Raw genomic sequence first — 14,302 nt, 5'->3', positions numbered from 1 at the left:
ACATTACTATTTGTTGGCTGGTAGCCAGTGAAAAACATTACAAAAGCCTCGTGAGGTGGTGGTGGATGGGGTACCTGGCTGGGTCTTTGCCAGCATAGCTGTTGTGGACACAGTGGTCAGAGTTCAGGTGCACAGGGGCCTCAGGGAGTCCGGTGGAAGGGAGTGAGGAGAGCAGAGGGGTCTGGACCAGCTATAGGGGCCCTAAAGGGAAAGTCACCCAGAAGCTATGGGAGCTAAACACCATGGGCTCCTTTGTTTTGCCTTTTTTTTTTTTTTTTCAAGTTTCTTGATTAACACCTTGCTGTTCAAGAGTGAAGAAAGCAGACTGTGCGGGGCTCTTGGTTTGGAGGTTGTCAAGGCAAAGATGGCGTTTGGTGAAGTGACTGGGTGTGGGCCTAGCCAACCTCGAGGGCCACATGCAGCTGCATCAGGAGGGAGAGTGGGGTGGGAGGCCAGGCTACATCCAGTGCTCATGACGACCAAGCAGAATGAATGGTCTCACCAAAGCTGGCCAGATCCAGAAAGGGAGGGAAGGATCTGGTTGAGCCTGTGAGGCATCCTACCTGTAGACATGGCCTGGAGCCAGAGGGAACCAGGATCTCAGGCAGATAAACACCTCTGGCATTCAGACCACACTGCTAAAGTCTCAGCAGAGGGTTCAGAGTCATATTCAGGAGTCTCTGGAGAGGCCCCTGGGTCTTGCCTGGGAGAAGAAACAATTTGGCAACATTCCTGCCCTGTGCTGGTGAACTAATGCATTGAGAGTAACTGATTAACCAAAAAGAATAAGCCACCTTGAAGGCAGAATGATCTCAACGTGTATCACATTGGATCAGTGTCTGTGACAAAAGCGCCCATCAAGCCCCCATGGTTTGGAAGCTACAATGCACTCCAAAATGTAACTGCTGGGCTAAAGAGTAAATCGCTGTAGAAACTAAATGTTTGGAGGTGGCCACCAGTGAGAATATTGCATATTGGAAACTTTGAGGATGTATCTAGGGTGGTAATCAGAGGCAAATGTGTAGCCTTAAAGGAGTTTATTTAAAATGGAGAGAGATTAGAAATAACTGAATTAAGAGCTCAATGCCAGAGGTCACAGAAAGATCCTGAAGCAAGAGAAGACTGGAGCTCGAAGTGAGGACCCCTGAGCAGGCCGGTGGGGCTGGAGCACCAGTGAGGGCAGGAGGAGGGGCCCTGGCGAGGTTGGTGGGGGCCGGGGTTGTCTGGGTGCCAAAGGGTTGGGATGATGTTTGTCAGTGGTGGAGAAGCTCGGTCTGCGTTCTAGTCCCTGCTGGTTTTGTCCCACAGCAGAGCCTAGGGCCACCTGCTCCCCGGGGCTGTTTTTGTGGGCCACAGACAGACAGGCAAGAGCGTTTGTGGAATGTTGCTCTTTCCAGGAACACCAAGGTACCTGGTGTGGGAGCTGAGTAATCCTCTGGGTAAATGGGCACTGCTGGGGAAGACCGTGGGTCTCACCCCCAAGATTCCCCTTACTGCTTGTATGTTGCTGGCATCATCCCCAGAGAGTTTCCTGGCATTTGGACTCCGGGGAAAGCGCTAGCCTCTGCTTTCTGGTCCCAGTCCCCCACCACGCCACAGGCTACCGGCCGCCTTCTTCAGTGGTGCTGCCACTGCTTGTCCTCCAGCAAGTTTTTTAAGTTTACTTATTTTGAGAAGGGGAGAGAAAAAGTGAAAGACAGGCTCCACTCTGTGTCAGCACAGAACCTGACATGGGGCTAGATCCCACGTACCGTGAGATCATGACCTGAGCCACAATCAAGAGTCAGACACTTAACTAAATGAGCCACCCAGGCGCCCTTGGCCTCCAGAATCTTGTCGGCAACTTGGCATCTGGTGGCTGAGTGACAACAGGAAAGGAGACTGGCTGATGAATATTTGTTTGGTTCCTTAGTTGCTCTGACTTCTTGGAAACCCGCTATTCCTCAGTGAGCTCTGGACAGGCAAAGAGCCTGTCTCTGTTGACACTGCATGTCCTGGTTTCCTTCTCTTTTCTCTCTTCCTTTTTTGTTTTTCCTCAAAATGAAAATAGCTTTGTTGTTTTGTTTTTATATTAACATAGTAATACCATATACTCACTGTTTAAGAGTTCGAAGTATGAGGAATTAACAAAGATTTCCAAGAATCAAGTGAAAGTCACCTGAAATTTCCATCCCGCACCCCACTGTGTTAACCCTTGGGGATTGTTCACCCGGAAGAGTATTAGGGTGATGCGTGATCTGCTCCCTCCCGCACTCGGCCCTGCACTTGTGGCTCACGATGCCTTGCACCTGGCATTTCACAGTCCCTGGCGTAATTGACATTCCCCATCATAAGAATGGATCTCCTTTGTCCTATTGGATGGCCATATAGGACTCCCGACTGCCCTGAACCCCAGGCCCTCGGAGACCCATCTGTGAGAGGAGGTGGGGAGAGGCACAGGCTGGAGGCTTTGTCTCTGACCTCTTGGGCCTTGGTCTCTCCTCTGGGACGCATCACCTGTAGGAAGGGTAAGCGTGCAAACCATCCTCTGAAGGTGAAGTGGGTAAGTGCAAGTTAGTGTTAGCTGGCCTTGTACTTACTTTCTTCTTCACCACCTTCATTATGGGCACCTTGGAGAGGAGGGGCCGTGGATACAATGGGGAAGTGTGGGGGTACATATTCCTTCCTGCCCAGCGTACCCAGGGGCATCTTTCCACCTGCCTGTCTCTTCTGGGCAGGCAGAAGCTGGTCTCGTTCCATGACTTCAGATCCGTTCTTTAGCCCAGAACTTCTCTGTCTTTTCCAGCATCGTGGAGGTGTGTCCCAGTGTTCCTCTTGTCCATGGCTCCACCTCCTATGTCTGCCCCATGGCCGGAGGCATCTCATTTGGGCAGTTGGGGCTCTTGCTGCTCCCTGCTCTGGTCTGGAGGAACTGAGGTGGCCTTTGTAATAGTGGCCATGCTGTCATCAGTTAGGAGAGAATCTGTTTTATCTGGTTTTTCTTTGGGAATGCCAAGTACTACCACACTGAAAGTTTGGCCAGGAGGAAGAGATGGTTCACGGTGGTGTGTGAACAGATTCTTGCTCCGTGCATCTTTCTGCAGCAGATTTCAGGCATGTGAGGAAGAGCCCTCCCTCTTTACTAGAGGATTATGCGCCCCTGCTCCAAGCCCGGATAAACTCATGGGCCCTCAAAGCACTGCGTGGCACAGGCCTGGCGTGTCCCTTCCGATGGTCATGTGGACCTTCAGCACCTGGGAAGCCAGAGCTGGTACTTCTTCCCCAAAGGTCCTAACATAAAGAAAGTGATTTGCACATTAGAGGGAGACATCTCGTTGCTCCTCTGTTCAGACACCTTTCATAACCCCCTCCCCAGCGTCCTTCCTACCCTGATTCTGGCCTCTTGTGTCACCTGGGCTCCCTGACTGCACCCCGTTTCTGCTCATTGGCTCCTCCTCAGGGCTGCACACTTCTCTGGTCAGCTGCAGGGTGGTGTCGGGGAGGAGCACGACCTGGGCCAGGGGGACCCAAGTTCTGGTGCCAGTGCTGGGCCTGGGATAAGTCAGTGTACCTGTCCGACCTCCATCTTATCCTTGGGAAGTGGGCACAGTGATGGCAACCCAGCAGGGCTTTCTGCCCACCTATGACCCCCTGGCTTGGCCTTTGTGCTGTCAGTGGTGGTGGGGAGCAGAGGCCTCAGCAGTGACACTCACGGCTGAGCTCTGCAGGTGTCTCTGCCAAAGGTGAGGGAGGACAAGGGGCTAAATGAGGCCCTTAGCCCTTTGTCCCGCTGCTGCTCCCATTCGGGAGCTTCTGGTTTTCTTCCTGTGCATTTAACATCTACGGTGACCTTTGGTGTTTTTTCTTGTTTGTTTGTTCTGACAGGGTCCAGCCACCACTGTTGCTTTTTCAAGAACGGGAGAGTATTTTGCTTCTGGAGGTTCTGATGAACAAGTAAGTAAAGATTGGTCTAAGACATGCTGACTGGTACTTATCAGAAGAGAACAGGAGGTCAGAGCATCTTGAGGATGGGCCAGGTTTCACTAGCTTCCTTGGTGTCTTTCAGCGACCATGAAGGCTGGCACTTGGGGTGGGGTACTTAGACCCAGGGTGCTCGTCTCCTTAAAGCAGGTCTCCTAGGGGTGCTGACCCCGTGGCAGCATCTTAAAACCCTAACTGCTCAAACCAGCATGGGTTGGAAGGATCCTGAGCTATCATTGCCATGAAAAAGTTAAAATGAAGGTTCTTAATAACTTCTTTTTCCTGATGAGATAATTAGGGGATACATACATAGCCTGGCAATGTGGGCAATGTGGCAAAAGCTTCATATTTCATTTAATCCTCATGGCGGCCCAGTGGACAGGGCCTCTGGTCCCTCCATTGTATGATGAGGAAACTGAGGCTCAGCAGATGACAGAGATCAGGCTGCCCTGGAGCCCCCACCTCTGTCATCTGCCCTCTTTGCTCCTATTCTGCAAATAGTTTTGAGGGATCAGATTTTCAGACTGTATGGCTGCAGGGAGAAGACACGTGTGAGGAGGTCCTGTCCCATTTTGTCACCCTGTGTGCCCAAGCTTTCTGCCCATCAGCCCAGGTACCTCCTGCCCAGAATGTTCTCTGTCTCTTTTTTTTTTTAACGTTTACTTATGTTTGAGAGAGTGAGAGAGTGCAAGCGGCAGAGGGGCAGAAAGAGTGAGAGAATCCTAAGCAGGCTCTGTGCTGGTGGCACAGAGCCTGACGCGGGGCTCATACTCACGAACCGTGAGAACACAACCTGAGACGAAATCAAGAATCAGACACTTAACCGACTGAGCCACCCAGGTGCCCCCAGAATGTTCATTCTCTTGATGCTGGGCCTCACAGCTCTGCTCAGCCAGAAAAGTCCCATTGGCCTTCCAATGAGCCCCAACCCCATTCCCGTGGACCGATCCGGGTCGAGTTTCTGCCAAGAAAGCAGAGGGTTGTTGGAGGCTCTTTCAGCATGGCTTGGATAAGAGGCAGTGTGTGTCTCCCCCCACCAGCACTGGTTTCTGTGCTAACCAGACAAGGGAGGAGGAAGACCAAGGGGACCCCTGAGCTGTCCCTGGGTGTGGAGGCCTGGCTCATTGCTTAAGCAAGAGAAAATAGTGCAGTAGAGTCATACTAGAAATAGTCATGGTAAAAGAAAGTCACATAGTACGAGAGGCAGCCTGGTAGAAAGTAGGGCTTCCGCCCACTCTGGGCCCTCCTCAGGCAGCCACTCCTATCAGCTCCCTGGCTGCTTTATTAAAGTCTGCTCTGAGAGCCTTTTTGGAGAGACATTTGAATCTTCACATTCGTAATACTGTTCTATTCCCGGGAATTTTTCAAGACTAGCACAGTTACAAATGGCCCTGTGAACAAGGGGGTGTGTGCTAATTCTGTTTGTAGGCAGGAGGAATGAGAGACCTTAATGGCCATGATTCAGGGAGCCATAAACGGTAGGCTTCTCTAGGAGTGGCAAACAGCCTCAGGAAAGTGTCCTGCTTATGCTGAGTTTTCGTCTTACCTGGACACAGGACTTTTCTGTGGTCTCACTTGAGCACTGGCTATGCTCCACAATTCCTGCTGTACTGGAAGTGACCCTGGCAGAGGGCAGCCACATGGGGCTGATTCTCTCCAATAGGAACGTTCTTGCTCCCCAGCAGGGCTGTTTGCCAAGCTTTTGTTGGAGGAGCCTTAGGATGTGAAAATCCTTCAAGTGGACTGTGGAATAAGGGGTGTGTTGCCCATGGCTCCCTGGGTACCAGTGTCTGTGCCAAGCTGTCTCTGTGAGGTCAGAAGATCATCCCCTTTTCACAAATGGGAAACTGAGTCACAGAGAGGTTGAATCCCTTGCCTAGAGCCACACAGTAAGGGACGGAGCCGGGAATTTGACTGCAGTGGTCTGGTGTAACAGGCCAGGCTACAACCCTCGGGAGCTTCTATTTTAGTGGGGAGACAGATGATAAATGAGGAAGAGGGACAAAGAAATTGAATAACTACGAAGTTTGATGCTATGGAGGAAATAAGTAGAGAGCTATGATAAAAGTTAGTAGGAGGTCAGGGAAGTGCTCTCTGAGAAGATGCTGTGGAAGAGGACACTCTAGCTTGAGGAGACAGCTACACTTGGGCTGGGACACGGCAGGGAGGGACCAGCAAGTACAAGGGCCTCGTGGCAGCATGCAGTGAGTCCATCCTGATGGCACACCCAGGTCTTCTCGAGGCCTGTCCGGAAAGCCTGGGAGGTGGGGCAGGTCCCAGAGTTGAACTGGGGTGTCTGGTGGGGACTATCCTGCCACTGGCCTAGAACTTTCGAGGTGGCCTCTGGGCTTGCATTTTCCATGAAGTAGGACTGGCAAGGGTTTTTCTCCTCCTGATTCTCTGTGCTTGTGGGTCTTGGCAGGTGATGGTGTGGAAGAGTAACTTTGATGTTGTCAATTATGGAGAAGTCACAAAAGTGCACAGGCCCCCAGCCACCCTGGCCACCTCCTCCAGGAATCTGGTAAGTGGCTCAGCGGGTATGTCCTGAGCCCTGAAACTCTGGTGGTCATGGCAAACGGTGAATAATACTTCGGCGCTTGTACTTTGTTTCAAATCTAGAATTAACAAGCAAGACGTGAGGACTGCAGGTGCCGAGGCCCCCTGCCATTTGATCAGGGGGTGTTTCCATGGCATATGCTACTGATGGTTGAGGAAAGGAAGGACCTGTCCCCTGCTGAGGCTTGGGCCACAGGACCCTGCAGGAGGTTCCTAGAGGGCGTGGGGCCTGGGCCACAGCTGGGACGGATGGGAAAGGCCCAGCCCTGTTGCTCTCACTTCCCTTTTTTTTTTTAAACCATGGAAAGGAAGTTCCTCAGCCACAAGCCATTTTTAGTACCTTTGTCGGTAAAAGGCCATTTGGTGTTCCCGAATTAAGATAGTTAATGGTATTTTTTGACAAATATTTTGGGGGAAAAATGTTTGAGAACTGATATGATCTCATTGAATAAAGTTGCATTCAGCTTTGGCTGAAATAAGCTTTAAAAGCTAAGGATGTGGAGCCCTGAAGGTTTTAAGTGCCAGTGGCCATAAGCTGTTTGAATCTCTCCCTCCTGGACCCTAGAGGCAGTGTAGCCTCTCCCACCCACGGAAACTGGCCTGAACAACAGGAAGCGGCTTGCCCAAGGCCCCCAGCAACTCAAGGCTGGCCCAGAATAGAACCAGGAAGTCTCTGAGTCCATCCTGAGCTTTCTTTGGCTCCAGCAGAGGGATCCCCCACCCCAGCGAGATACCCACACACACCCACACCCCCCTAAACATACCCATCCTGTGTGTTGGGGCTCCCTCTAGGAATAGGCCAGCTTGAGATTTAAAGTTTTCTTCCAAGGGTTGCCTTAGCTGGGAGGTTATGTTCTCCTCCACGTTTGCTAATGAATAGCTGATTATTAGCTTTGGGGTTTGTTGGGGTATGACTGGGTTGCATGGTGGTCTTTTTGCTGCTGTTTGGTCTACCTAGAAAGGCATCTATCTTCTTTCCTTTCCTTTCCTTTCCTTTCCTTTCCTTTCCTTTCCTTTCCTTCATTTCCTTCCCTCCCTCCCTTCCTTCCTTCCTTCCTTCCTTCCTTCCTCCCTTCCCTTCCCTTCCCTTCCCTTCCCTTCCCTTCCCTCCTTCCCTTCCCTTCCCTTCCCTTCCCTTCCCTTCCCTTCCCTTCCCTTTCCTTTCCTTCATTTCCTTCCCTCCTTTCCTCCCTTCCTTTCCTTCCTTTCTTTCCTTTCCTTTCCTTCCTTCTTTCCTCTCCTTTTCTTTCTTTCTTTCTTTCTTTCTTTCTTTCTTTCTTTCTTTCTTTCTTCCTTTCTCGAAATGTTTCTTTTTTTTTAATTTTTTTTTTTTAATGTTTATTTATTCTTGAGACAGTGGGAGACAGAACATGAGTTGGGGAGGGGCATAGAGAGAAGGAGACACAGAATCTGAAACAGGCTTCAGGCTCTGAGCTGTCAGCACAGAGCCCGATGCAGGGCTCGAACCCATGAACCGTGAGATCATGACCCGAGCCGAAGTCGGACGCTTAACCGACTGAGCCACCCAGGTGCCCCTGAAATGTTTCTTTTTTTAGAGAGAGTGCAAGGCAGGGTGGGACAGAGAGAGAGAGGGGACAGGATCCGAAGCAGGTTCTGTGCTGACAGCAGTGAGCCTGATGCAGGGCTCAAGCTCACAAACCACAAGATCGTGACCTGAGCTTAAGTCGGCAAAGTCTGACGCTCAACCAACTGAGCCACCCAGACACCCCTAGAAGGCATTTTTCAAACTGCAGGACTGGGATCCTATGGAGTCTGTAGCATCTATTCCCTATCTGTTGGGCATTCGCAATGAATGAGGTCCAGCCAAGGCCTTTATGTGTGCTGCCCTGTTTATCCCCTACCTTGGCCGGCTGGGTGGGCAAAGTTACTACTCTTACTCACAGATGAGACATCTGGGGCTTAGTCACTTGCCCCAGATGCCTGGACCTACAGACTCACCACGCTGGCCCCTCTGAGTGAGGCTGACTGAGCTGGAAGCTACAGGTGGCAGAGGGCTGCCTGTCAGCTTTTCCCCATCCCAGGGAAGGGCACTGCCACCTGTCTCTTGGGAATGGTCAGTAACCATCAGCAAGGGGAGAATCCTGTGCTCCTTTTCTTGTGGCTATTAGGGAAGTAGCTCAGGCAAGCCACCTCTTGTCCCTTCAGTCCTGCTCAGATACGGGGTGTGGAGCACCCTTGCATCCCAGAGCTGTGGGGCCTGATCATCTAGCATGAAGGTGTTCGGGGTGGGGGAAGCCAGCAGGACAGGGCAGTTTGGCATGGATGGGATGCCAGTGCTCACCAGTGCTCAGGAAAACCATTTGTTCCCCTACTACCTTCAGGCCCACAACAGAGCTGTAGTCAGTTCCACTGGGCATCACCACATGGTACTCAAACAGAGGAAAGGATATGGGCTCTAGGGTCAGAGAACTGGGTCTGAACCCTAGCTGTCTGGTCCCAGACAAAGCACCTGCTCTTCCCAAACCTCTGTTTTCCACGATGGGACCTGCGTACCCCTTTGGCGGGCTCTGAGGACCCCATGTATGACAGAGCTGAACTCTGCTGACCTACACCGTGACTTGACTTATTAGTCCTGAAATTGTTCTTTGTTTATGGCTCTTCCCTTATTTGTCACAAGCCCCTTTGGGACACTGAAGAGATGTATGGGCCCTCATCCAGACACACACCCATGCCAAAGCTTGCACACCATGTGGAGTACACTTGTAGGAGTGTGTCTGATCTCAGGACTCCCGGGCCAAGAGGAGAGCTAAGGGATTTTTTGTTTGTTTTGTTGCATTTTATATACATGACATAAAATTTCTCCTGTTAGCCATTTTTTTTAAATTTTGGTTTTTTTTAACGTTTTATTTATTTTTGGGACAGAGAGAGACAGCATGAACGGGGGAGGGGCAGAGAGAGAGGGAGACACAGAATCAGAAACAGGCTCCAGGCTCTGAGCCATCAGCCCAGAGCCTGACACGGGGCTCGAACTCACGGACCGCGAGATCGTGACCTGGCTGAAGTCGGACGCTTAACCGACTGCGCCACCCAAGCGCCCCCTGTTAGCCATTTTTAAGCGTACAGTTGAGTGGCATTAAGTACATTCATGTTGTTGCACAGCCATCACTGCCGCCATCCATAGAGTTATTTTGGTCTTCCCAAGCCTGGGAGAGCCAGCACCGCCTCGTGGTTAGGTTTGCCCCCATGGTGGGTAGGGAAGCTGACGAGTATAGTCTCAGCTTTCCTGCCCAAAGGCTTCCGTGGCACTGAGATGTGGTGACCGATCCCATGGCTGGCCAGGGCATCTCAGCTCCTCTGGGGGCCCAGGTGCTCTGCGGCCACGTGCCAGGAGCCGGTGCATCCGATGAGCCCCTGCCCCTCCGGCTATCCATATACTGTCCCTCCAGTAACCCAGTGGTTCTCAGCCTCGACACTGCTCATCTGTTGGGACAGATAAATCTTTGTTGTGGGGGCTGTCCTGTGCATTGTAGGGTGTTTAGCAGTATCCCTGGCGTCTACCCACTAGCTGCCAATAGCATCTCCCCACCCCCCTACTTGTGACAACCAAAAATGTCTTCAGGCATTGCCAAATGTCTCCTGGGGGGCAGAATGGCCCCCAGTCAAGAATCACTGCACTAACTCCTACCTCAGGAGTGAGCCCATAAGGGAGGCTGCTGCAGAAGCGGGAGGAGTGTGGGAATGAGCCTGGGGGTAGGGATGTCCTTGTGGCAGGAGGCATGGAGACAGCACAAAGGGTGGGCCACGCCGAGCCTGCTCGATTGGGCCAGATTTGGGCTTATCCCCGCAGCTGTGGCTCGGGTCTCTAGCCTATTTCTAGCAGAAGTCTATTTTATAAAAATGTCATTTGGCCTGTCACACTTTGGAATCTTCCAGAGGTGATGGTAAACAACAAAAAAAAGACCTTTAGCAACCTGATATTCTTCACTTACAATTGGAGTGTTCTTGTCCTTCCTGCCTGCTGGCTTCCCTGGCTCCAAGATAGTAACCAGTGAGTGGTTTGGTGGCTGGCCAGGGTGGCTTGGCTTGGTCTGTGCCCCAGGAGCTCTTGGATCTTATGACCCCTCCCTCTCTAGCTCCTTTTGTCCCCTGGCCCTTAGGCCCTAAAGCTGCATGAGACACACCTGGGCATTTGGGGCATCTTAGGAAGCCACCAGGCCAGGTACCTTGTGTCTGGTAGAGTATGGCAATCTAAAGCCAGAGGCAGGCCCGCCAACAGAGCATGGCAAGGGCAGCCCTACGAGCATGTGATGGCCCCTCTGCCCTGGAAAGCCCCCTGCCCAGGACCTTTGCTCGGGCCGCAGCATTCAGCTCTCACTCTTGGAATGAAGGCCATCCTTGAGCTCACTCTGAACAGAGCTCTGTTCACTGCCAGAGCTATTTTCAACCTCTGGTTGAAATTCACAGCTTATTTTTAGGCACATTTCATGTTGAAAAGCACAAGCCATTTCCCAGCCCTCCAGAATGAGAATAAAGGGTTCCGTTTTCTCTCTGTTCTTGGCTGAGTTGTGGAGGAGAGGGTTTAGGGCTGTGGCTGGGGGGCTTTCTCTGCTTGGAAGGCTGTAGAGGAAGGACTCCAGCCTAATAGCTGGGCCGAGGTGGGCAGGAAGCTCCATGCTCTGCCCCATGACATACTGCAAGGCCGGAGGGAGGTTGGGAGGGCTGCTTGCAAGCAGGTGAGTGCCTCCCAGAGGGGCTCATGTCGGGGCAGAGAGTGGGACCCCCACGAGTCATCTGCAGCAGGTGCTTGTGCTGGGGGTTTTAAGGGTCTGGTGCTTAACTCTGTCCTGTGCTGCAGCCCTGGCCTCTCTGTTTCCTCCCTGTACTCATCTACTCAAGTTCTAGCTCCTTCCTGCCGTTAGTGCTTCGGAGCCATCCCTGAGGTATCAGGGCCACTGTGTCTTGGCTGGCCTTGGATTTGGCCATTGCCTCCCAAGTCCCAGCTACCATAGGACTGGTTTTTACTTCAACCATAGAGGCATTTTTAAACCACTTTTAACAAGGATGCATTTATTCTGATTTACTCTTATTCTTGCCTTTCCTCCAAATACCTGAGAGCCCATTATGCAATTAGGAAGGAAGGTTGTGCTAGGCAGGTGGGAGGGGAAGAATGCAGAATTCTAGGTAATTCAGGAAAACTGAAAAACACTTCCTGAGTTGTCAGGGCTGGTTGCCTTCCAGTTCAGACAGTAACCTTGAGTTCAGGGGCCGAGGGCTTTTCTCCCTCAACCTCAGATGGGGAGGCACCAGGCCCTCTTTCATGAGATTTCACGAGGTGGTACATGCCAGGCAGGCACTTGGAACTGTGCCTGGCACATGGCAAGTGCTCACCAAGCTTTAGCTATTTTTAAAATGTTCCTCTTCCTTCCTCTGTCAGACTGAGGGCTGGATGAGCCCCCTGCCCAGTTGGGGAGATTGTTGGAGTAGGGAGACAACATGCAGGAAAGGGGGCAATTCTGACCTAGATAATTTTCGATGTTGACTCCCGTCTGCAGGTCGCCTTTGTGAGGTCCAGTGAGGGTTTTAGACCCTTGCAGGAATCTGTTGTGCTTCCTGATGAGAGACCGAAGTCCTCTGTGCTCCCCACCCCCATGACTCCTCAAAGTAAAGTGTTTGGGACCCCCAGAGCCTCAGTGCTAGAGTTGTCCCCAGGGGGAGGAGGCTGGGTTAGCTAACAGTATCTGAGGTCTCAGCCTTCTCTGAGGATGACCTGTTTCTTCCTAGTTCTGGTTCTGAGGGTGAAGCCCCCACCACCTCCCGCACCCATGTTTCTGCTCTCACATTTCTGTCTTGGGATGCTACACGGGGCTTGACTTAGGGGTTCTTGGGCTCTGATTCCAGTCTTGGCACTGGATCTTGCCCCATGCTGAGGATCTGGGGGTCCTGGGTTATCACCCCAAGCACTTACCTGGAAGAGTCATAGAGTTGAGGCAGGGGATGGGGTCCTTTTCCACTTGCCTTATGGATTTCCATCTGTTTGTGAGTGTGGAGGACTGGGGTCTCTTGCTGATAACACAGATTTCTGGCTGACATTTGCTTTCAGTAGTAGGGAGAAGTATGGATTCAAGGGGATGCTTGACAGGTAAGGCATTTTGGGTGTTTACAGCAGGGTTGAATCCCAAATTTATGTGTTGGAGGGGAGCCTCTCCTTTCTCCCACTGGCCCCCATTCTGGCTCTGAATTTCCCAAGATTGTTGTCTGGCTCTTATCAGCAGGTGAGTCGGAATATGCTCAGATACTTATGTGTCTTAGAAGAGGGTTGGTTTCATGGAAGCCAGACTCTCGACAGCCTTTAACAACTTGGTGGGCAGTTTAAGAGCTGTGCCGCCCCTGTGTGCTGGTCCACAGTGAAGCTAGGTCAAATCTCTCCTGTGACCTCAGGCAGTTCATCTTGATTCTCTGTACTCAGATTTCTCCCCACCGGTCCACATTACATCCTTTGGGCATTTTCCATTTTAGGGGCTTACTGTGGAAAAGATCATCCTGCAGGGGTGGGGGTAGGGTGGCCGCAACAGCCATTGCTGACTCTGGGTGGCAGAGGCCCTCAGACAAGATGTCTCACTTCACACTCAAGTTTCATTTTCGTCACCTTTACTTGAGAGGAAGTCATGGAAAGTGCTCTGGGTTTCTTAGTTTCAGTGGGAAGACAGAGACTAAAAATAAAGAAGATTCAATATTTGTTACCAAGTTACAATTAATTAATTTATTTGTTGTGTGATTGGGAGAGGGGCAGAGAGAGAGAGGGAGAGAAAGAATCCCAAGCAGACTCCTCACTGTCAGTGCAGAGCCTGCTGCGGGCCTCAACCTCACACACCATGAGATCATGACCTGAGCCGAAACCAAGAGTCAGACGCTTAACCGACTGAGCCGCCCAGGCGTCCTGTGAGCTACTATTTAAAGGAAGTTCCTGCTTGAATCAGAGCATCCTTGTACAGTGGCCGGGAGTAACATGGCTGTGTGAAGTCTAGAAGCACCAAAGATTCTGATGCTTCCCACGGAGGGGCTCTTTGGGCCCGGAATCAGTGTGGGGAGCTGGGCTCCTTCCCTCAGGGTCCGACTTGTGTCTGTTACCGGGAAGCAGGCAAGATCTCCTTTTCCTTCCAGAGGCTAAAACTGACTTTATTGGGAGGTGGGTCAGGGCTATCCCAGCACATGTTAAATAATTACCGTGTTTACCAGAAGGGAGAAGTTGCCTTTGGCAGTGCAGTGAGGAGACAGGCCCTTTAACATTTGACATAGATTGCAGTAAGCCTCTTGCAATGGTTCTCAAACCTTAATGTGCTTCAGAATCACCCTGAGGCCTTGTTAAACACAGCCTGCCCCATTCCCAGAGCATCTGATTTGGTAGGGAATTTGAAGTTTCTAGGTGATGTTGATGGTCCAGGGACCCACTTTGAAGAGTCACTGGTCTACTGGAAAACAGTCTAGCCAATTGTGACCATGGCATCCTGGGCAGGGACGTAGGGGGAAGAAGAGAGCCTCTGTCCATCTTGGGGAGTTTACATGCTCGTGGGGACTAACTATAGTTTGGGAAAAGCACTTGGGGGATTGGGTCCCTTTCAGCCCAGTTTGGAGAATTGTGGTCCACTTCTTTCCAAAAGAGGAAAATTGGTATTGCATTGGCTCTAATCTCAGTCTAGCGTTAAATTCCATCACTTCCCTGCGGGCTCTTTAAACCCAGAGGCACCCAGTAGGCCCTGCTTACAGTTGGGCAGGCAGATGTGTGTTTTTTTTAGCAGCCAGGATGCACTAGGAGGAAGGATGGTAC

The 14,302-nt window shown here is 51.4% G+C and overlaps 1 protein-coding gene across 2 annotated transcripts in view; it reads left to right on the top strand.

The window, feature by feature from the left end:
- POC1A (POC1 centriolar protein A) overlaps positions 1-14,302 on the top strand; it is a 75,300-nt gene that overhangs the window by 22,471 nt on the left and 38,527 nt on the right. For both annotated transcript variants that reach the window (XM_043587508.1, XM_043587509.1), the window contains 2 exons: positions 3,865-3,933; positions 6,383-6,481. In XM_043587508.1, the coding sequence (XP_043443443.1) occupies positions 3,865-3,933; positions 6,383-6,481 (168 nt within the window). The remainder of the gene's footprint in view (positions 1-3,864; positions 3,934-6,382; positions 6,482-14,302) is intronic.

Source organism: Prionailurus bengalensis, chromosome A2, assembly GCF_016509475.1.
Source record: "Prionailurus bengalensis isolate Pbe53 chromosome A2, Fcat_Pben_1.1_paternal_pri, whole genome shotgun sequence".
Lineage (NCBI taxonomy): Eukaryota > Metazoa > Chordata > Mammalia > Carnivora > Felidae > Prionailurus > Prionailurus bengalensis.
Note: the sequence above shows the minus strand (reverse complement) of the source record. Positions and strands in the feature narration are given on the sequence as shown.